Source organism: Nerophis lumbriciformis, linkage group LG02 (genome assembly GCF_033978685.3).
Source record: "Nerophis lumbriciformis linkage group LG02, RoL_Nlum_v2.1, whole genome shotgun sequence".
Taxonomy (NCBI): Eukaryota; Metazoa; Chordata; class Actinopteri; order Syngnathiformes; family Syngnathidae; genus Nerophis; species Nerophis lumbriciformis.
The window spans coordinates 51,109,464-51,133,496 of record NC_084549.2 but is presented as its reverse complement, the minus strand read 5'-3'; the positions used below and the strand labels follow the sequence as shown (position 1 = coordinate 51,133,496).

Genomic DNA, 24,033 nt, shown 5'->3' with positions numbered 1-24,033 from the left:
CGACATACGCCAACATCTGCCAGTGGATCGTAAATGCCTGGGCGGATATTTCGGTCACAACTGTGGTCCGAGCTTTCCGGAAGGCAGGATTCACAGAACTGCTGGACAACAACAGCGACACTGACTCCGATGACTTCGACGAGACGGAGCCGGCCATTTTGGATCCCGTATTCGCCCAACTTTTTAATTCGGACACCGAAGGAGAAGAATTCGAGGGATTTATGAATGAAGAATAACTTCAGAAAGTGAGCGTTATGTTTATTTTGTGTGTTGTGACATTAACGTTCGAGCAACATTATGTTGCTATTGCTCTGCACTATTTTGAATTTTACTATGTTTGGGATTGCACATTTGCACATTACCGTACATTTTGGGAGTGAACAGAGTTGTTAGAACGCTGGTTTTTAATATATTATTAAAGTTTGACTGACCTATCTGACTGTTTTTTTGACATTCCCTTTAGCGCAGTTAGATGCGGCTTATAACACGGGGCGGCTTATAGGTGGACAAAGTTTTGAAATATGCCTTTCATTGAAGGCGCGGCTTATAACCCAGGGCGGCTTATGGTGCGGAAAATACGGTATATATATATATATATGAAATACTTGACTTGGTGAATTCTAGCTGTAAATATACTCCTCCCCTTTTAGCCACGCCCCCAACCACGCCCCCGTCCCACCCGACCACGCCCACCCCCACCCCCCTCTCCCCACCTCCCGAAATCGGAGGTCTCAAGGTTGGCAAGTATGCCAAAAAGGAGACGCTATCAAAGCTGTCTGTGGGGCAGTCTTTGCAGCCAGGCTCAGGAAATATATGGAAAAGCAAAGCAGATCATTTGCTTGGCAAAATGGACCCGAGTTCCTGAAATGGCCAACATAGTCAGTTGCTCAAGTTGTAACACAAGCCAGGAAAAAGTGTGAGAAACTCCAGAGAAAGGCATTTGCAACTACACTTCCGGAAACCCCAATCTTACAAATGTGTCAAAGCACAACCTCAACTAAATCAATCATTGAAAAACAACAACTGGCCAACATAGTCAGTTGCTCAAGTTGTAACACAAGCCAGGAAAAAGTGTGAGAAACTCCAGAGAAAGGCATTTGCAACTACACTTCCGGAAACCCCAATCTTACAAATGTGTCAAAGCACAACCTCAACTAAATCAATCATTGAAAAACAACAACTGGCTGGTGAAGCCGTAAAAAACCTTATCAAGATTCAGCAGCCTCCCCAAAATTGGTGAAAGTCATTACCTTAGTATGGCAGGTTTCAAGAAAATGGCTTGCTTCAAAGAAGAATAAATGCATTCATGCAAAGTGAGAGGCAAAAGGAAAACCCAAACAACATTATCAGCTAAAGAAGAGGCACTAAGGCATCTCTTCCTTTCAGTTCAAAGTGCCACAAAAATTCCAAACAACAGATTGGTTGTCTACAAAGATGAAACCACTGGACTCCTGATGTGCAGTGGCAGGACCCAGGCATTTATTGAGATTGAGAAAGCAGCCCCAATCCTACCATATGAAAGCTGGATCTCGACACTGGTAGCCTGTGAAGCTCACAATATCAACCATGAAGTAATTGCTGGAACTGTTCTCAAAATGAGCATCATTGCTGGTATCATAAAAGGTCGAAGAATTGCAAAGAAATTAGTAGACAGTTGCATCACATGCAGGAAAATGAAAAAAATAATGTCAGCAAATCATGAGCAATCTTCCCACTGAACGCTCGAGGCCGGCGTCTTCCTTTCAGTATACACATGTTGACCTCTTCGAACCATATGCAGTCAGGGATGAGATGAAAAGGAGAGGTAAAGTAAAAATATGGGGAATCGTAATTTGTTGCATGGCCTCAAGAGCGATACACACTGCTATAGTTACAAATCAGTCATCCAAAGCCTTTGTTCTAACCTTTAAAAGATTCACTTCACTCCGCGGACACCCACATAAGTTGTGGTCAGACACAGAAACACATTTTGTGGGAACAAAACCTGCACTTGAAAAACTACAGATTTCAAGAAAAACTCAAATATTCACATTGAAGAAGCTGTGAAGAACGGAACCGAATGGTCATGGAAACTTCATTCTGCAAACTCACCCCAAAGAAATGGAACAGCAGAAGTTGCAGTTTAAATAGTAAAACAAGCCTTTGCTAACCTTGGTGGTGTGGGAGTCCTGACTTTTGAATAATATTAAGCTTTTGTCTTCACAGCGACCAATCTTGCTAATGATAGACCCATTGATGCAAGAGTACACAGCTGAGAAGACTCTTCTACTTAGTGAATCAGTCCCCAGGGCACCCTGATAATGTCCAGTTCGAAGGATACCCGTACAAAAGACTTTAATTCCTCCAAGGTCAACAAGTACTAGAAAAAAAGTGTGTCAACTCGCTGGTCCTAGAATGGCACACTAAAGAACGAAACGTCACAGTTGGGGGCATTGTTTGGGTAGCTGACCAAAATGCCTTAAGAGGGCAGTACAAATTAGCCTGTGTCGTCAACGTCAACACAAATGAAAAAGGCATTGTAAGAGATATACAAGTCAAGATTTTTCCAAGTTACCCAATATCAATTACAAAATGCATTGCGTCTCAGAAGCCCCAACTACGATTCTCAACAGGGATGTGAGACACCTCATCGTCTTGGTATCTGTGGAGGACAAAAATTATTTGTCATGGACTGGTGTGACCTCCTTAGGCTTCACCTAGGCTTTCAGTGATGACCGACTTCACATCTCAAAATACCGTAATTTATGTCACCTCATGACCAATGCTGGCGATACTATACAGAAACACACTTGCGCATACTGTGCATTGAATCACCTCAACAGTGTACGTAACGGTCTATTTTTCAGCGCATTTAACATTCAATAAACCCGCATCAGCAAATAAAACATATCTTACGTGACCTCCTTAGGTTGGAGAACTAGGAGGTCAAGTCCTCCTATTTGTTTGGTCAAATTTTGGAAACTGATGCCAATGATTAAAAAATTTTGTATTTTTCTTCATGACGTTGATGCAAATATGAATGTTTTATGTGTTTGATTGTTGATACTATGTGATATGTATAAGATATAAAGGCACTTGCACAGAGCTAAGTCATTTGATGCGAATGCAATGGACAGAACTACAAAAATGGAATTGTAATGAGAGAAGACTGGAAAGTATGTATTATTGTGGTTGGTCCGAAGATACAGCTAGAGATAAATTATGTGTATAGTGATCATTATTCATTATGCTCGTAACATTTAGTCAGTGGCCGGCCGTGCGTTTCTCACCTAGGCCTTCAGTGATGTCCTACTTGTCTGACTTCACCTCTCAAAATACCGTAAGTTATGTCACCACATGGACACGGCTGGGGATAATATACAGAAACACACTTACACACTACTGGTGATTGAAACCCCTCAACAGTGTACACAATTGTCTATTTTTTGGCGCATTTAACATTCAATAATCCCGCTTCAGCAATTAAAACATATCTTACGTGGTACTGTCAAATATAAAAGAATTGTATAAAACAAACGAAACATGAAAAAATAAAGAAATTAAATATTTGAACTCAACAATTTGTAGCACCCATCCAACGCCGTTTAAGCCAGTGGTACCGCTCGTAGTTGGTTGATTCGAGTGGAAGTGGCAGGCAAACCATTTCACCGCCGGGACAGCTTAGCTAGCTTCCGGTGTCGGCCGACCTCGTCCCACAAGATCTAGTTTCTCTTAAGTATCCTTCTTGAAAATGGCCTTGCAAATATACGTCTGCCACCTAATCAACATTTTGCTCTCCTTCTTTGTGGGTTAAAAAAGTGAGTACTGGTGAGTTTTCTGTGGCTTTCTATGTTTCGTATGGCTCCGGTGCCACTTCCTGCTTTCACAACTTGTGATTGGATACTCACTTGGGAGTGACAAGTGAGTATCCAATCACAGTCACATTTAATGTAAGGCTACCTAGATGGGCTTGTCAACAATTTGTGATCTGATTTGCCTTTCGCAATTGTATCAACTGAATGTCCTCCGTTCGTTTACACTGCACAGCTGCCGCTAATGATTCAAAAGGCCTCTGGCAGAATTCAAACTGCGCTGGCAACAAGCTTGCTGAATTCCGATTGGATAAAAGCTCCAACGTAAAAAAACAAGCAACACTGGGGCCTTATATGACATGAAAATAATATGATGAATATGTTTATTTATTTATGGACCCCGAACGGGACATGCGGTAGAAAATGGATGGATGGATGGAAAGTAAATTAAAAATTAAATTAACTTATTAATTTGTGATCATGATTTATGTTAGGCTAGCAGAGAAGGCCTTGCTAGCCCCAACTGCACTGTATTTGATGCTATCCTTGGGTTTAGGTTATCAACCTATCCTGAAAATTTCCTGTAATTGATGTGGTGCTGTGAATCTTTGGGTACCACACGATTCGCTTCGATTCTTGGCAGTAATTTGATTCAGAATCGATTCTCGATTCAAAACCATTCTTGATTCAATACCAATAATGTTTTAATAACATTGGGTGCCAGTTCTATGATTAACTCAATTCCTCTACAAAATAGGTAAAAGCTTTGATAAATGTATAACTGAAAATAAACTTGGTTTTGTCTAATAAAATTGTACCCAAACATTGAATCAAGTCAAATACTAAAAAGGCAACAAGAGACGTATCCAACACTTCTATTTTCTAAAGTAATTCTGTACAGCAGATATGTTCATCTCCATCAACAACATGATTTGCCTGAGTGGCAAGACAAGACATATTTAAAAAAAGAAAAGACATTTTTTTGTTATGTTTTTGTTTTTTATTCGATTACAAGTAATAATCACGATTAATTTGAAAATCTATTTTTTGACACGTCTAAGATGTAGTGTGAGATAAACCCTGCAAAATATAATGGAGTTGAGTTGATGAAGCGTCCTCTACGACCTTCTCAGCCTTCTCAAGTGCAGGCGGACAAAAGAACACTTGACAGTTATCATTTTGACTTTTTGTACATGTGCTTTTGCTTCACTGTTTACATGTGACTGTATTTGTATTTTTAGATCATCAGCTGGTGGTATAGTGTTCGAACTTCAGCGTCCCACAGTAGTGCCAGTGGACACACCGGACGGAGCAACGGCCAGTCGGAGGTGGCAGCTCATGCCTGTGCTAGCATGTGTGATGAAATGGTGATGTTATGGAAGCTGGCAGTGCTCGACCCCACTGTGAGCCCTTGCAGGTCAGATTGCAAACAGCTTTTTCTCATTGATCTTTGCACTTTAGAATTGTTATTGTTAGACATTAAATTATATTCAATAAAGAGTGCTGCGATAAAATTAGGGACGTCCCTATACAACATTGTCACTTTAGTTAAAAAGTTATTCTACAAACAAATGCTTTTCCTTAGGCTGCTGACGTTTGCGGCAAAATATTGTCATTTACGGTTTTCGAACGTGTACGCTCAGAGTAGTAGTTTTATTATTCTCTCAAGACGCTTTAGTAAAGTACCTGCTAATTCCGTGTTCATATCTGCTTATTCTTATTCATACAGTATGACCGTTCCAGCTATTTTTCTGTTAATTTACACTAAATACTTATTCTGCTTTTGTTTTGTCAAATTACATTAAACCGCCCTTAGAATTTAGCATGGCCTCTTGTCTCCTGCTCCGTAGCTCGGGTTGGGCTGACACTTCCTGCTGGGATACTTGTAAAGAAATTTACTTTATTGTTGTTGTGATCACATGTGCTCTGCATTATGGATCTGGCCCCTGCTGGATAGAAGTGCTTGAGTCTGGAATGAACTGCACATATTGAGGTGTTAATATGGAAGATTTTAGACCCAATCTGGTGTAATCCTTTACTGTTTTTTTTGTGTTGATATCGTCTGATATCTGATTAATATCGAATCAGGGCACCTCTAGAAAATAATTACTCTATTGACATTTTCCTTGGAGAGCTCGAAAGCCAACAGTTTTTTTGAGAGACGGGGGAACTACGTACAGTGGTATTTTGTTTTTGTATGCCCCACTTTTCTCGTATCAAAGGCTCACCAATGTGTAGATGTGTTATTGGGAGTTGAAGATGACATGTCTCAAAAAGTTGTTCTGCCAAAAGTTAGTGAACTCGATTGTCGTGGTGAAGATATCACTGATTTGCTGCCGTGTTTCTATTGGCACCTTTAACTCGGAATTGGAAGTTCCACTTGTTGATCATATTTCTCTAACTAAGCTAACTATATAAACTAACTGAGATCCACATATTTAAGATTTTGGGTAATGATGAATATAATTAAGTGTACATTTCTGACTCTGTACAATTTCTTGCAGGCGTCTGGAACTGGCTAGTCAGTTGAAGCAGTGGCACCTTAAGGTTATCGAGATAGTGAAGCGCGGGCAACATCGCAAGTCCTTGGACAAGCTTTTCCTGGGCTTTAAACCCGCCGTAGAGTCCTGTTATTTCAACTGGCAGGTGGCCTATCCCCTGGAAGGCATTACATTCTGCAGTACAGATAAAAAGACTGCCACTTTTTGCTGGCCTAGGGGAATGCAGCACCCGAGAGCAGTAAGAACTTCATTGGGAGGTGTCGGAGACACATCTGAACCAAGAGGAGCAGATTTTAAAGGAAGAGAAAGTGGTCATTCACCTCAGGAAGAAGTCGTAGTGCGACCAAAAGATACTATGCTAACCAAAAAGAAGGCCTTTTCAATGAATGGTGGAGGAAGTATGTTGGTTCGTCTGGGAGGGAGCGTGTCACTGTCCCTAGAAGATGCAGGGGTGAAGTGTTTCTACAAAGGACAAGGTAATTCTTCTGGGGGAAAGTTAAAATTAATACAAGGCTGTGGGAAAGGGGGGATATTAGGGGGATGTGGTGGGACCGGACCTGCTAAAAATGTCAATGCCAAGCGGAGAACCAGCAGTGAGGATAGTTCTCTGGAGCCAGACCTCGCTGAACTCAGCCTTGATGATGGCTATAGTCTGGCTTTGGGGGCTGAGGCAAGCAACACATTAGAATGCCCCCCCCCAGGACCAGAGATCTTTTCGTCCCGAAGTCCGCTGCTTCAAGAATTGTGCAATAACAGCAACTGTGGTCGGAGCATGGTATTGGAAATGAAGGGTAGTAGCCAAACCTCAGATGCCTGTCATGCTACAGCACCTGTGACATCCACTTTACATTTCACAGAGACCCAAGTGGTGGTAGTTGATGTTCCTGGTAGACTAGGAGATCCCCAAGAACAGAAGGTGGGGGTGGCAGTCAAGGACAAGGATGTGAATTTAGACAACAGCAACCAGTCGAATCCTTCCTTTTCTACTAAAGCACCTCAAAGCCATCTGGAGAAAGAATGTGACGGAAAAGCAGCAGATGGCGCCGCACAGGTTGTGTGCACATTATCTCACCAAGAAGCAGATGCGCTTGGAGTCATTGGGTGTGATGACGACTATCAGGCCTACTACATAAGCCCTGCTTCAGAGGAGGGGGGAGATCGACAGCTGGTTGACAACCAACAAGAGGAGGAGCCAGACATATTTGCAGGGATCAAACCGCTGGAGCAGGAGGGACGTATGGATGTAAGTTCATTTATGCAGAGTCTCAGAAAATATGGAATCTGTATAAAGGGTGTGAGGGACACTTTGAAATTTTTCACATTTTAATTCATGAAACAATTATCAATCCAATGTAGGTATACTATTCTAATATTAAAGCTAAAGAAAACAATTTAAATCAATTGATAATTTTATTGTTTTACTTGTAATCACCTCTGTCGTTGTCCTTCACTATATTGCGGTTCAAAGTTTGTTTCACTCTCTTGCAGAATTTCTTTAAAGATTATTCTACATATTTTGGCCTAAATTAAACATTTTCAAATAAAGAATGCAGAAATTAACTAATTATATTAACACTACAGTAGCAATGGCTACGAGATGAGACCAAAACAATCACAGCACTCTGTTCTTTTTTGTTCAATACTGGTTGGCTCAGCCTCAGGCAGCATTATATTGGATTAAATGAGTGGGAAGAGGACTATGTGGGTGTGATTTCATGTCTTGAGAGCTCTCATAATGTTAAAAACACATTTTAGAAAGTAACACACGTTTTATGCTATAGCTATGAAAATATTCTTTGCAAATATATCCATTATTTCCATGAATAATTCCGAGTTCATAGAAATTAATTTACCACGATCAGGCCTGGAACTGCGATAAACGAGGTTTTCTGTAGTTCCAAGTAGGCTTCAAAATAAAAGCATGACTGTATTTCCTTGGATTATACAAAAACAACTAACAATGCACCAATTATTTTTTTTCCTAAATCCATCCATCCATCCATCTTCTTCCGCTTATCCGAGGTCGGGTCGCGGGGGCAGCAGCCTAAGCAGGGAAGCCCAGACTTCCCTCTCCCCAGCCACTTCGTCCAGCTCTTCCCGGGGGATTCTGAGGCGTTCCCAGGCCAGTCTACCTAACATGTCCTGGGTCTTCCCCTTGGCCTCCTACCGCTCGGACGTGCCCTAAACACCTCTGCCTTGGGAGGCGTTCGGGTGGCATCCTGACCAGATGCCCGAACCACCTCATCTGGCTCCTCTCAATGTGGAGGAGCAGCAGCTTTACTTTGAGCTCCCCCCGGATGGCAGAGCTCCTCACCCTATCTCTAAGGGAGAGACCCGCCACCCGGCGGAGGAAACTAATTTCGGCCGCTTGCACCCGTGATCTTGTATTTTCGGTCATAACCCAAAGCTCATGACCATAGGTGAGGATGGGAACGTAGATCGACCGGTAAATTGAGAGCTTTCGCCCTCCGGCTCAGCTCCTTCTTCACCACAACAGATCGATACAACATCCGCATTACTGAAGACGCCGCACCGATCCGCCTGTCAATCTCACGATCCACTCTTCCCTCACTCGTGAACAAGACTCCGAGGTACTTGAACTCCTCCACTAATTGAAATATGTATTATGCTAAAGCTTTATTTTTATTGCAATCAAGAATATAGAATATAACTAAACACAATAATCTACATCAAAATAAACACACATGGAGGAAAAACTAAGTCAACAAGCTGCCATTGGTTGAAAATGCATCATCATCAGCCATTCTTCTTTTGTCTGTGGACAAAGCCACCAATACATGTGCCAGTAATGCGCAATTTCGGACCCAATTTCAGTTATGTCGACAGCCGCTTATGTCGACAGCCGCTTATGCCGATGTCAGTCTGCCAGTTCAAGGGGTGTCAACATAAACGGGTTCTATTGCATTACCAGATTTTGCAAGCATGGGTACCCTGTAGAAAGTTGTCATACAAAATATACTGTAGGATTCTCACATATACTATTTGGTTTGAAGGTTCCATCTCAATTTTTTTTGGGTGCTCTCACTAGGGCAATCGTTCCATGCCTGGGCAGAATAGAAGTGATGGCACAAGTACACAGTGTTAGAGCTGTGTACTTAAAGTTGTTTTCCATGAGGATTGACAAGATTTCTTTATATTTTTCTCATGCTCTAAAGTTCATTAAATTTTGTATTGTCAGTTTGGCTTGTTCATCTAGTCTTAGCATCCTAAAAATATTTTATGGAGCTCTAGTATGTGAAAATGGCTGAATCACCAATGAATGTGATGTTTTTCTTCACCCAATCTTGACTGTTTTTTTTTGGTGTGTCTCAGTAGTGGTTTAAGTAAAAGAAGATGTGTACCCCAAATAGGTGCTGTTTGCATGTGCTGAGGCCCTCCATGCTCATGGATACAATAACGAGTCATGTCGACTGGCTGTGGAGTTAGCTAATGAGCTTCTATCTAACCCTCCAGACCTGAAAGTGGAACAGCCACAGACGAAGGTAAGCACTATCACCTAGAAGACATCAATGTTCATTCAACACTTGGTCATTTGCACCAAATAGTCACATAACAGTTACATTTTAAGTGAAAATTTCAGAAGTCTAAACAAAATTACTTCTTATTTTATCAACCAAAAATATTCAATTAACATAAAAAAAACAAGGCTATTGATTGATTGTTTTAAATTGATGAACATATTTATCGCGATTAATCACATTTTGTAGTTAACTTGTGATTAATTGCAAAACAAAATAATTCATCTTTAATAAGTGTACCTTACATAATTTTTAAAAGGGAGTTGCACTTTTTTTGGAATTGTGCCTATCATTCATCATCATGACGAAAGATGTATTTTTTTTTTGATGCATTCTAAATATTGAATAAATGCGATCAAAAGTCTGCTTAAAATTAAGCTTATGGGAGTCGCTCTATTCTGCCTATGAAAGCCCTTAAAATATTCAAACACCACCATTAAGGTTTCATATACATGCTGTAAGTTTATATGTAATGTAGTAATGGCCACATTTATAATAACATTTAATATTTACGCATTTTGATCATTTTAAGCATGTGCGGCGCATTCATTTAAAAAAACGTATCACAATGTTTGTTTGTTTTCCCCACTACATTACTGATTTCTACTCATGATTTCAATTCATGAGAGCCAAAAAACAAAATACAAAACATCACTTGCTGTACAAGTTCTGCTGTCTAATAATGGATGCCAACTGATAGAATCTTGTAATAGTCCCCTTTAAATGAACAATGACTCATAATCCTTGCGAAGAAAAGGGGGGTGAAACCAATTGTCTTTCCGTGTCGTTCTTGCCAATCTCGGGTCTAAATTGGCTGTCAAAGTGGACAAACATGTCGAATTACATTCTTGTCCTACTAGCAAGGTGAGAGGCATGATTTATGATCTACAATAAACTTCCACAAGCAGGGAAACAATAAAGCATCTTACATTCGATAGTGTAAACATAGGCACACATGGTAATGACCATGGCGTTGCTATAAATAGTTTGTCTGCATTAGCGCTTAAAATAACAATATCACTAATACTTGGTTAATATTCAAGTCAAGAAAAAAAATGTGAATACTGTTTGCGCTTTTTGGATGGTTATTATTGGGTTTTATGGGCGGAATAGAGGACCTCCCATTGGTTCTGCTCTCAGATTACTTTTATTTACTTTTTTTTTTTAGTTAGAATGCATTTTTAGTTAGAATGCATACAAAAACTAAATACATCCATCGTCTTGTCTTTCATAATGATTGTGAACGAAAGGCGAAATTCCAAAAAAGTGCAGTTCCCCTTTAAGTTTTTAATACTCTTATCAAGATGGGATTAGGGATGGGTATCGTTTACATTTTAACCTATACTAGTTCCAAATCATCCATCCATTCATTTTCTACCGCTTGTCCCTTTCGGGGTCACGGGGGGTGGTGGAGTCTATCTCAGCTGCATTCAGGCGGTAGGCGGGGTACACACTGGACGCCACCTCATCGCAGTGCTTTATAAATGGTGCCCGTACTTAAACGGTGCTCAAACCAGTACTTAAAAAGTGGAAAACATGCAATTTTTTGTTTAAAAGGGAAACAGTGCCTTTTTATTTTAATGGAATTTTACATCATTCAAGTTGAGAAGACTAGTAATTAAAATGTTTCAATTGTATAAATTAAAGGACAATTAATACACATACATTCAAAAATACGAAATAACTTTTGACAATCCTAAAAGACACAAATTAATATTTAAATCAACCAATCAATCAAAGTTTACTTATATAGTCCTTATTCACAAATCTCTCACAGGGCTGCACAAACCACAATCAGGACAAAAAAGGGGTATATTTAAAGGCTAAAGTGTGCATTCCAGAGTACTGAAGCCCAAAAGGAAAATGCTCTATAGACCGCAGAAGTTTTTTTGGGCTGTGGAAATCATTAATATAGACAGAGTTTTTAGAACACAGATTTCTGGCTGCGACATATGGTACAATACAATCAACAAGATAAGATGGAGCTAGACCGTTGAGTATTTTATACGTAAGTAATAAAACCTTAAAGTCACATCTTAAGTGCACAGGAAGCCATTGCAGGTGAGCCAGTACAGGCGTAATATGATCAAACTTTCTTGTCCTTGTCAAAAGTCTAGTAGCCGAATTTTGTACCAACTTTAATCTTTTAATGCTAGACATAGGTAGACCTGAAAATAATACTCTACAGTAGGGATGTCCGATAATATCGGACCGCCGATATTATCGGCCGATAAATGCTTTAAAAAGTAATATCGGAAATTATCGGTATCAGTTTCAAGATTATCGATATCGGTTTCCAAAAGTAAAATTTGTGACTTTCTAAAAGTCCGCTGTGTACATGGATGCAGGAAGATGTACAGAGTGCCAATTATCCTTGAAGGCGCTGCCTTTGCGTACTGGCCCAGTCACATACTATCTACGGCTTGACACACTAGCAAATGCAAGCATACTTGATCAATAGCATACAGGTCACACTGAGGGTGGCCGTACATACAACTTTAACACTGTTACAAATATGCGCCACACTGTGAACCCACACCAAACAAGAATGACAAACACATTTCGGGAGAACATCCGCACCGTAACACAACATAAATACAACAGAACAAATACCCAGAACCCCTTGCAAATGCTTGTTTTCATTCAGAAAAATCTACCTCTCACACGTGATCATTGGCATTGTTAGGCCTATTTTAGGGGGGCTCAAACCCCCCTAAAATGTTCTTAAGCCCCCCTAAATAATTTGGTGTTAAAAATTTTTTTAAATCTATTTTTATTTTTTTAAATTTTTTTTACAAATACATGCCGACATATTCATTATAAAGTGGCCCGAATATGAGTTTAAATAAATAATCATAAAACCTGTCATTATTCACTCCGTTTCCCCTCACTTCATACCGTAAGGTAGAGAGCCCCTTTAGTGCGTCGGTATCCAATCTATTCCACTTGTTCATATAGAAAATGCCCACATCACTCAAAATCAAGTCCGCATTTTCTCTGCGACCTTGCTTGCGGTCCTGCAGGTGTACGAAGCACATTAGCACACAGCACTGCAGAACAAGAACCTTGTGTCTGCAATTGTAAATAATTTAGTTTTTAAGTTTTGTGTTTCTTGTAGAATCTATATAAAGTAATATACATTAGCCTATTGTTAAAATAATGAAAAAAACATCATTAAATATATTTGTTTTATTGTATTGTTACATTAATATCTGTTGTATTATTATAGGATGGCTTGTTAAACATTTCATACGATTTTTTAAGAGGGTGGAAAAACCAAGACATTTAATATAAATTGTAAAATGAATAAATACATAAAAAAAAAAGAAAACAAATGGTTAAAAGCCATCGTCCCGGGGAGCATTTAATTTCGTCCTGTGCATTTTTTTTACCGTCTCCGGGACGACGGGACTGCGTTAATCTCAAGCCCTGGAAGTTACATTGTATTGTTTGCATTATTTGTTTCAGCATTGCACTTTGAAGATGGTCCCTCAGCTCTTTGACAGCTTTGGCTCTTTTTCAGATCAGCAGACGGACTCTAAGTCTTTCTTATTTACAGTTTATATAAACGTTTCTCATTTCTATTCAGACTTTCATATATATTTAATATCCTTAACGGCTTGCCATAATATATATATATATATATATATATATATATATATATATATATATATATATATACTGTACATATATATACTGTACATATATATACATATATATATAAATATATTATATACAAGCCAAATTATCCCGATCCAGATATTACTTTAATTCAAGTAATTAAGTAATATTTTTAGGGCTTGAATTTACAACCATTTTAGTCACATATGTGCCCAAAATGTAATCTGTGCAACTTCAAAATATTTGGGAACAAACAATTATTGTATTGTGAGCGAAAGTCGTGGCATTAGCCTCTATGTTGTGAATTAATAACATAGAGGCTAATGCCATGACTCTCATTGTGTTTCAGTGTATCTTGAAGGATCATGCAAGTATTTGTTTCTTGTTGACGCTGTAAACAAAATGTCACTGTGCAAACCCATGTTTGTTGTTGTACTGAACACAGATTGAAAATAAACCGACTGAAATAATAATAATAACAATGATTAATTTCTAAGTCTTTGTTAGCCGTTTGTGAAGTTTTGTGCTCGTGCGCTACGTTCGCTCGCATCCTGTGCATCTCCTGGGGGCTAAGCCCCCCCCTGTCCTTAAAATCTAGTGACGCCCCTGCACGTGATGACAAGGAGAAAAAGAATTAGCCCACTTTTTGAGCTTCATCTGTTGCACAAATAGACTAATAGTCTGGACTGAGTGAAGCTGTTTTATTTATGTTTTGTGAATTTTTTCCCCATGCACTTTAAAGAATGGCTGTGTTTTCTACTAGTCTAGACTGAAGCAGTTTTATTAATGTTCATGCACTTTAAAGGATGGCTGTGTTATTTACTAGTCTAGACTGAAGCATAGTTATTAATGTTCATGCACTTTAAAGGATGGCTGTGTTATCTACTAGTCTAGACTGAAGCAGTTTTTTATTTTTGTGCCTTTCTTGTTTTTATTTGCACATTTTTGTTACTCATACGAATACGTTAAGAACAGGGCAGAGACGGTGCGGTGATCAGCAGCCAGTTGAGGCAGGTCACTCAGTGCCTCAACATGGATTGCGGACTCTGCTAACTGCTGGCCTGCTGTGCAGTGAGACCGTATTGCTATATGAACTATATTATACATTTCCATAGTTTAGTTAGCTGAGGTATATAATGTACAGTGTATTTTGTCAACAACTGTATGTGTGTAATGTATTCCTTGTGCTGAGCGATCATAAAACGGCTACAAAAGACGCACTGGCTGAGGCTCCAGTAATCCCGCCTCCTGCACCCCCGCCGTAGAATTGTTATATCAACTAAAGCTCACACTTCAACTTTCCACGTGCAAGATTGAATCTATTTAAAAAACTTATTTCATAAGAAGCCAAAAAGTGCAAAAACAATAATGTTCGTGTTGGAGGTGTTGTGAATGACTGCAGGGCCACAACATTAGGTACACCTGCAGACTGCAGGTGTACCTAATTCACAACTCCTCCAACACGAACATTATTGTTTTTGCACATTTTGGCTTCTTATTAAATAACTTTTGTAAACTGTTTTCATGGGCTTTCCTCTTTGTGATGTTAAGTTCCTGTTATGCGCTGTTATACAGTATATGCCTTGAGCTCTTATTTTGAAGGCGCTAAGAGCGGAAGTGATGACACGGAGTGGAGCGGAGGTTTTTGAAAGAAGGTAAATAAAGTGGTCCTCGTGTAAACCGGAGCCTCCGTGTTTGTTATTTTGTAGTTTCATACAGTATAGGCGACATTTATAAACCCTCGGTTAGACTTTTTTAAATAGATTCAATCTTGCACTTGGAAAGTTTAAGTGAGGGCTTTAGTTGCGGCGCATGGACTTCATTTATAAGTAAAGGTAAGACCATAATAATTTTTTTTTTAATTAAATGTGCTTTTTTGTGTGGTACAGTTTGTATGTGTAAAGTTAAAGTTAAGTTAAAGTACCAATGATTGTCACACACACACTAGGTGTAATGAAATTTGTCGTCTGCATTTGACCCATCCCCTTGATCACCCCCTGGGAGGTGAGAGGAGCAGTGGGCAGCAGCGGCGCCGCGCCCGGGAATCATTTTTGGTGATTTAACCCCCAATTCCAACCCTTGATGCTGATTGCCAAGCAGGGAAGAATGCTGGTATGAGCTTTTAAACATTACCCGTTAAATGCTGCCAATCAAATGGTGAATAAGATACTCTTTAGGGTTCATATGTTTGTAAATCTGACTGTGATGAAGTCAGTGCCTCACCAGCCATGAACCTCACCGCACGTCACTGGTAGAAGGTGAGGATTGAACCCCAGTAACCAGCAACCCTACGATTGCTGGCACGGCCACTCTACCAACTTCGCCACGCCATCCTGTTCCATTGTTTAATGCATCCAGCGGGCATAACAACAAAATTAGGCATAATAAAGTGTTAATTCCACGACTATATATATCTGTATTGGTTGATATCAGTATCGGTAATTAAGAGTTGGACAATATCGGAATATCGGCAAAAAAGCCATTATCGGACATCCCTACTCTACAGTAATCAAAACGAGACGTAACAAACGCATGAATAATAATCTCAGCGTTGGCGGTGAACAGAAAGGGACACATTTTAGCAATATTACAGAGAAGAAAGGAGGCTGTTTTAGTAACTCAAATCAGAGAGTTGGGTCGAAGATACTCCAGTGATTCTTTACTGATTCACTTTGTATAATTGTTTTGTTGTCAAATGTTAAGGTAGTAGTATTTTTATTATTAATCAATTCATTATTTTTGTGACAGGTGTCTTATCCAGAAAGCATGTTGACTCTAGGAGTATTTTACATGTTTTTTTCTTAAAGGGACACGACTAATTTGCGTGTTTCATGGACACATAACTGGTCTGTGGGGTTCCAAATGTTAGCTGGTCAGTAGGGGATCAAATACCTATTTCTTTTTTTGTTTGTTACATTTTGTCATTATCTGTTCAAATAAACCTACCCCCCCCAAAAAAGATGTACCGGTAGTCTTCATATCTTTGCAAGGAGGTACATTTACATAATTAGCATGTGGTCAAATACTTATTTTCCCCACTTTATATATTACATTATTAAGTAGCACTAACAAGCAAATAATTTTCACTGTTTTATATATTTTCTCTGTGTTCTTTTATTGATGTATGTTCTACTGTCAGAGAATGTTTTTTTTAGATGTGACAGTAAAGACGCTCAAGCAAGCAGCAACCAAAGGTGTGTGTATGAAGTCCTCACACTGGGTTTTGTGTTCAGGGTAAGAAGAACAAAGTGTCAACAGGTCGTCAGACGCAGGTAGCCACCAACACACTGTCGAAAACGGCCTTCCTCCTCACTGTACTCGGTGAACGACTGGAGCTCCACAATCTTGCCTTCAGCACTGGCATGTTCTCTCTGGAACTCCAGAGACCACCAGCGTCCACCAAAGCTTTAGAGGTGTTACATTCTCTTATTTTACTGTTGGAGTGCAACACAGTGTATTTAAATGTGTCCATAAAGATGGAACTGTATATCAAAATGATTAACATGAAATTAATGTACACCAGATCATGACTGACTATGTGTTGCTCGACCAGGTGAAGCTGGCTTACCAAGAGTCTGAGATTGTGGCTCTTTTGAAGAAACTTCCTCTGGGCCTTGTGGAAATGTCAGTTATCCGAGAGCGAGCTGAGCAGCTCAGGGATGGAAATTTCTGTGGTTACAGACCTGTGCTTCCTCTCATGTTGGCCAGCTTTATTTTTGATGTCCTCTGTTCCCCAGGTGAGTACTTTGCTTTATCATTGGGTGTCTGAATTTGAACTGGGTTGTCCTTTGTGTTTCTGGGTCTTAAAGGGGTCATATTATGATTTTTTTTCTGCATTTAAAACTCTTACTTTTTACACATTACAACACATGTAATGGTGTTTTTTTGGTCAAAATTTTGCATAGATTATGTTTTACTGACCATCTTCAAGACATTTTCTGACCGTCTCTTCAGGATGCGCCGTTTTGTAGGGGGTCTTATTTATGTGCCTCCACTTCAACTGCGTCTTCTCCCCGTCAACCACGTTGTCGTCTTTTTAGCGCTTTCATAACAAGGCTACTGACAGATATTAAGTTAGAAATATATGCTACTTTGTATTAGGAATGGAAACAGCAGGGAATGCATGTGCATGTACAAACCAGTTTGTCCCACAACAAGAGGATATAGAAAAAGAAGAAACTTTTTGACTACAATGTCGGACTACAATGAAGTGTGAAGTGAAGTGAATTATATTTATATAGCGCTTTTCTCTACTGACTAAAAGCACTTTACATAGTGAAACCCAATATCTAAGTTACATTTAAACCAGTGTGGATGGCACTGGCAGCAGGTGTTGTCCAAGGACACAACAGCAGTGACTAGGATGGCGGAAGCGGGAATCGAACCTGCAACCCTCAAGTTGCTGGCATGGCCACTCTACCAACCGAGCTATGCCGCCCCAATGCTGGACTCCCGGAAAGCTCTTCGGGTAAAACTTTATCATATATGGAGGTATCCGCTGACGTCACCAATGTGAAAAACGTCATAAATGAGCAAATTCCAAGTGTCTCTTTTGGAGAAAATAAGAAGAAAGTCAAGATTATTTTATGAATGTCTCCTTCACGCCTTCATGGTTTGACTTACAATTTTCAAGACTTCTGCATATCCCAAATACACAAAACCAGGTACCCATAGGTATGAAAAGTTTGTTCTGAATAATAGGTCCTTATTACAGCCCACAAAAAACATTTTTCTAAGACCTTAAAAGAGATGCTACATGCATTCCGGGGGATAATCATACAGACAGATAAAAAAGCAGCAGAGAACGAGTTACACGACTCAACAGATAAAAAAAAGAGAAACAAGTGGCAGATGAAAGTGGGAAAGAGAAAAAATGGACAGAGACAAGTGAGTTGGAAACAACGTAAAAGTAAATATACATCCATTGTCAAAATGTGGACACTCATTCATGTTTCTACAAACGTACGTCCCTTTGGAAGAACCAAACCAGGCTCTGTTTTCGAGTGCACAATTGTTTAAAAGCTATAGTAATTCTTTTTTAATTGCAGCCTTTCTTTTACTCAAAGAGAAAATAATTCATGGTGACAACAATAAAATGTTTTTTAATACAGAATCTCTTTCATTTTGATTGAACAGTCCATTGTTGATACTGTTTTTACCACACACTTTATCATAATAACCCAAGTCAAAACATAACTGTCAACATCACTTTTTGGTTATCGGGTCTAATATGTATTTTTTTCCGCTAAAGTATAATTATAAATATAAAGCCATAAATACAAGATTACAGAAAACAAAATATTATAATTTAAAAACAGAGTGCCCTGAGTTTTACATAATTTTATTGAAAGATTAAGCCTTTTTTTGATCCAAATGTCTACACGTTTGTCCACAGTTGCTGTCAAAGTCAGAAAGTCGTTCTCCCAGTAAATGATGAATTCATGAGGGTAAGGCGAGTCCTTATGGTCCATTTCAGCTGTAAATAACAATACATACAGAATTAAAAAAAAACTTTGAGCGCAGACCTCGGTCATGCCCAATTTTCCCAATTGCCAAAACGTCCTAAATGTTTGTCTCTGTGGGTGGAGGCAGGGACGCTCGCAAAGACACACAGAAGAAGTTTGGGCTCGAACCTTAAATGAAAGGTAACATGGTAGAAATGATACGGATTAGCCCAAAAATGTAATCACTTGTCCCTTATCTCATTTCTGACATTCCCTGAAAGTTTGATTGAACAACCTTTTGGAGGGATCCGTCTTGTCAGTAGGGATGTATACAGAGTACTTGTATTTTTTGGGACCAGTTACTAATTGGGTTGGTCCAGGAGGACCGTCAAAATGATGGACAAATGATACGGTTATCGGTATTTTTTTTTAATCCACCATCGTAATCATGGCACGCTGTCACATTTACTTCAGATGCTTGGATTAGCTTGGAATAATCAAAAATAAGGAAGCAACACCACACAAAAGTTTGTAAAAATATCATTTCCTCCTCAAAAGTCGCTCAAAGTCACGCATACGTATAGAGTTAGTTTGAAGTAAATGTGCTTTACTCAAGACCACTGCTACCACATTTCAGCGATCCATTAATCAACAGGCCTATACCAATTTAATTTAAAAATTTGAAAAATACAAGTCACATAATATCCCTGAAGTTGCTTTAAAGCAAAGCAAGATGACACCCTCTGACATATCTACTCCTGTCGCCGACTGACGTCACTTTATTGCACAGCGTTTGCCTGGAACCAAAAGCTCAGTGGCCTTGTTGTTAGAGTGTCCGCCCTGAGGCTGGAAGGTCGTGAGTTCAAACCCCAGCCGAGTCATACCAAAGACTATAGAAATTGGACCCATTGCCTCCCTACTTGGCATTCAGCATCAAGGGTTGGAATTTGAGTTTAAATCACCAAATGATTCTCGAGTGCGGCGATTGCTGCTGCTCACTGCTCCCCTCACCTCCCAGGTGGTGAACATGGGGATGGGTCAAATGCAGAGGACAAATTTCACCACACCCAGTCCAGTGTGTGTGTGACGATCGTTGGGACTTTAACTTAACAAACGTTTCAGTTCGTTCTGTTTCTTGACTATACAAACTGGACTGATCGAGCATTGAGTCTTTGTATTTATATAGTACACACTACACAGACATCAGTAGCTGGCAACACTCAATAGGGCCTCTGGTCCGTCATTTATATATGTCTGTGTGCAGCATAAACACAAATAACGATTCCTATTGTTACAAATGCCCACCACTTACCATGCTAATTGATTGTATAGATTTATATTACATATCTAATATGATATATCTTGTAAAAGGTCTGTGCTTTGCACATGAATGCCATACATAAATTATTTCCAGCTGAGTATAATTGCAATTAACAGAAACACAGTGATGGATCCGTGGGGTCTTTACAAGATCATGACATAAGTGCATTGCACTGCACACATAGTTGACTTGTTTAAAGGAGCCATATGTAATAATCTGGCCAGAAATGGTACTGCAATCATGGTCAAAATTCTGTAGTCCCTTCCCCCTCTCTCTGTGAAGTGAAGTGAATTATATTTATATAGAGCTTTTCTCTAGTGACTCAAAGCCCTTTACATAGTGAAACCCAATATCTAAGTTACATTTAAACCAGTGGTAAAGTGTCTTGCCCAAGGACACAGTGACTAGGATGGTGGAAGCGGGGATCGAACCTGCAACCCTCAAGTTGCTGGCACGGCCGCTCTACCAACCGAGCTATATATATCTGTCATGCCTGCTTACAATATCACAATAAATGGCAATCATATGGATATTGTCAGTACTATCAGAAAACAAAGTCTAAAACATACTACAACCAACGCTAGCAATAGTTATACTGGTGAAAATAGGTATGCTTAGCCTAATGTATGCCCACAACTAAAGAGGAGACATTTTACCAAGGTATGCCTATAGGCCACTGTTTCAAACGTTTCAGATTGCCATACAACTTGGTACATATAGTCCACAATATGCAAACACGAAGGAGGATTTATATTGTCTTTTGATTTGGCTGTCCACACACATTTTACATTGCCATGATGACAGCCGTGCTAATGTTGGAACCCATTTCCTCAGCGTATCAGCATATTGAGAACGAAATAGGCACTGACACTACCCATATCCACATAGGTTGTATTTGTGGAAAATATATTTTGCCCTGTCAGTTCAATTACACATGGACATACAGGCTAACGGGCATATATTTCCACCGTTAGCCTATATTTCGATGTGTCATTGACCGGGCTAGCATGTTAAGCATTCGTTGCAAGAACATACTAGCTTTGTTAGACAAGATCATAGACTGTATTGGACAATATAGTTTACATAGGAAATGTCCATTTGCATTTATAACAAGTAATAAGAAAATGTAAATGTCTTACTTACCTATCAAGGAGGAAATTAGCAAGTTTGCCGTCAGATGAAAAAAATCTTCTCCGCCTTCAATTGTCTCCATCTTTCAAAGGCATCCCCGATACAAATCCTTGTTTTGTTCATGGCTTTTTCATGAATAAGTTGAGAATCGTAACAAAGCCTTTTAGATATACTAAGGTCTGACATGTTTAGTAACTTTACCAGTGGCAGTAGCCAGACGGCAATGCGCAACTGGCAACCTGGATGTGACACACTGACAGACTTTCTAATTGGTCAAACTGTAGAGGGCGGGACATCAAAATGAAAATAACAAGATTTCGGTGCTGTAAATCGAATTTTGAAATGAGCTTATCCCGGCTGAAGTACTGATATCAATTATAGAGGTTATCGAAAACAACATGATTTTTTTTAAAGCTTTTTGACATATCAGAGCCATTTAATGATGAGTTGACATGAAATTATTACATATGGCTCCTTTAAGACTTAAAACGTAGTTGTTAATAAAATATCCTGCTGTGAGATGTTACATGATGGTGGTGTACAACCTCGTGTGCTAATAAAAATGTTGGTAACACTTTAGTATGGGGAACATATTCTAAATAAGAAAGACTTAATTTAGAGTTATTTTGATACTAGGGGAACATATTAGGGTTAGGGTTAATAATAAGCAATAATTCTGAGGTTATTGAGGGAAGACTCTTAGTTAATGGCTTACTAGTTGTATAATAAGGCCATGCAGAATAAGGTATTAATAAGTACTTAATAATGACTAATTAAGAGCCAATATGTACTAATTTGCCTGTTAATAAGCAACTAATTAATGGTGAATATGTTCCCCATACTAAAGTGTTACCAAAATGTTAATTAAAAATGCATTGTATCACATATTTATTTACACCAATTACATACAGTACCAATAACAGTACTGATAAATATCAGTATTAATAAGGAATATCAATATTGGTACCTATAATTTTTTAGTTATGTTGTTAACCAACTGGCAAAAAAACAAACCCTAACAATTACATAACCTCATGGAAAAGGTAATACATGTCAGTGTTGAGCTCAGAGCAACAAAATGACCACAGCCAATTAATTTGCGTTAGCATTCGATTCTCTCTGCTTTTGTTCAGCTTATCAAATGCTGGTGACAGCTGTTACGCCATGTAACAAACTAAATAGTTAATATTTAATGTACTTTACTTTCATTCCACTTGTTTATTGCTTCTTCTATTTTAGTACGAGGATATGTGCTCTTGTTGTGATCTACTGTCTAAGCTTCTAAATTTAAAGACTGTCCAATGGAGGTTTGTTTTTTTTGTTAAGTTTTTGGAGGAAAGAACATTTGCCATTTCTGTCCAACTGTCGATTCTGTTTTCATTAACTTATTTTAAAATGATAGTGATGTTTCATGTTTATGTTCAACATCTTTCTGTCAAATTTCATGTAATGTTTGTGCAGTTGTGTCGCCAACTGGCTCCCGCCCACCGAGCCGGAATCACAACAGTGAGATGCCTGGAGATGAAGAGCTTGGCTTTGGAGCTGCAGTTGCTGCACTTGGTGAGTATATCATTGTTTTCTTTCCAATGCATAAGATACACATTTTTTTGTCCTCTCCTTTGTTCTGGTAATGTCTTTCTCAATACATAAATAACTTTTGACGCATAAAAACAATTTGAATATCCTGTTTTATACAACTTTTTGGAATGAAGTGACATATACGAACAATTTAGGAGTGGTTGTCATGTGACTAGCCCAGGATATGGCTGTATGTATGTAAAAAAAATAAAATAAAAACAAAACATGTGAAGGAACCAGCTAATTTTCTATAGCTTATTTTTTGCCATTAAAACTCATATTAAATCCATTTACCATTTGTAATGCATTAATAGTGTGTCAAACAAAAACATTGAACTGTTTATACTATTTTATTCACGGAGTTCAGATTAGGGGTTTACGGTATACCTCTACTAAAAGTATCACAGTACTACTGAATTCAAAACGGTGATATACCGCCTTTAAAAAATACACGTACTGTTTTGCCTTTAAAAAATACACGTACTGTTTTTCATCCGCATGCCGCCGTGCGGCGGTGAAGTACAGAGCGGAGGAGTATGTTGAGTGTGTCAGCGCCCACACACACAGCAGAGCGCACAAGGGGAAACACAAGTAGAGGAAAAAAGGAAATTATACTGCTTAATAAAGAGGGTGCATGAAGCACAATATGAAGGTATTTGGGTTTCAAAACTAACAATTAAGATGACACTTTAAGCACAGTAGTGATGCCCTGCTTTAAAACCTCGCCTCGCCAATGGTGGCATGATTATTACCACATTTGCTTCAAACTTAGCTAAACAATTAAATAAAAAGGAGTCAGATTGACCGGTAATAAAGTTAACTAGCTCCTCTTTTGTGCGTATACAGTCACATACATGCGCACAAAGCTGTTTGGCTTGATGCCAAATATTAGCAGAGTCCAAACCGCCCACGCAACGTAAACTACTGCAAGAGAAATGGCCGATTTTTGCAACAAATCTCTACAGTTTGTTTTTTATCTTTAACACTTACCTGCTACATGTCTTATCTGTGTACAGTACTTTCAGCCATAGTGTTGTTTTTAGTACTTACGAATGACTGTATTTTTCTTAAGGCACAGACCAAGAGTGGCAACCATAAATCATGAAG

General features: G+C 39.0%; 1 protein-coding gene across 2 annotated transcripts in view; it reads left to right on the top strand.

The window, feature by feature from the left end:
• Positions 1–24,033, top strand: part of zswim8 (zinc finger, SWIM-type containing 8) — a 185,998-nt gene that overhangs the window by 90,073 nt on the left and 71,892 nt on the right. For both annotated transcript variants that reach the window (XM_061964129.2, XM_061964138.2), the window contains 6 exons: positions 5,033–5,208; positions 6,296–7,535; positions 9,664–9,795; positions 16,686–16,865; positions 17,006–17,189; positions 22,810–22,908. In XM_061964129.2, the coding sequence (XP_061820113.1) occupies positions 5,033–5,208; positions 6,296–7,535; positions 9,664–9,795; positions 16,686–16,865; positions 17,006–17,189; positions 22,810–22,908 (2,011 nt within the window). The remainder of the gene's footprint in view (positions 1–5,032; positions 5,209–6,295; positions 7,536–9,663; positions 9,796–16,685; positions 16,866–17,005; positions 17,190–22,809; positions 22,909–24,033) is intronic.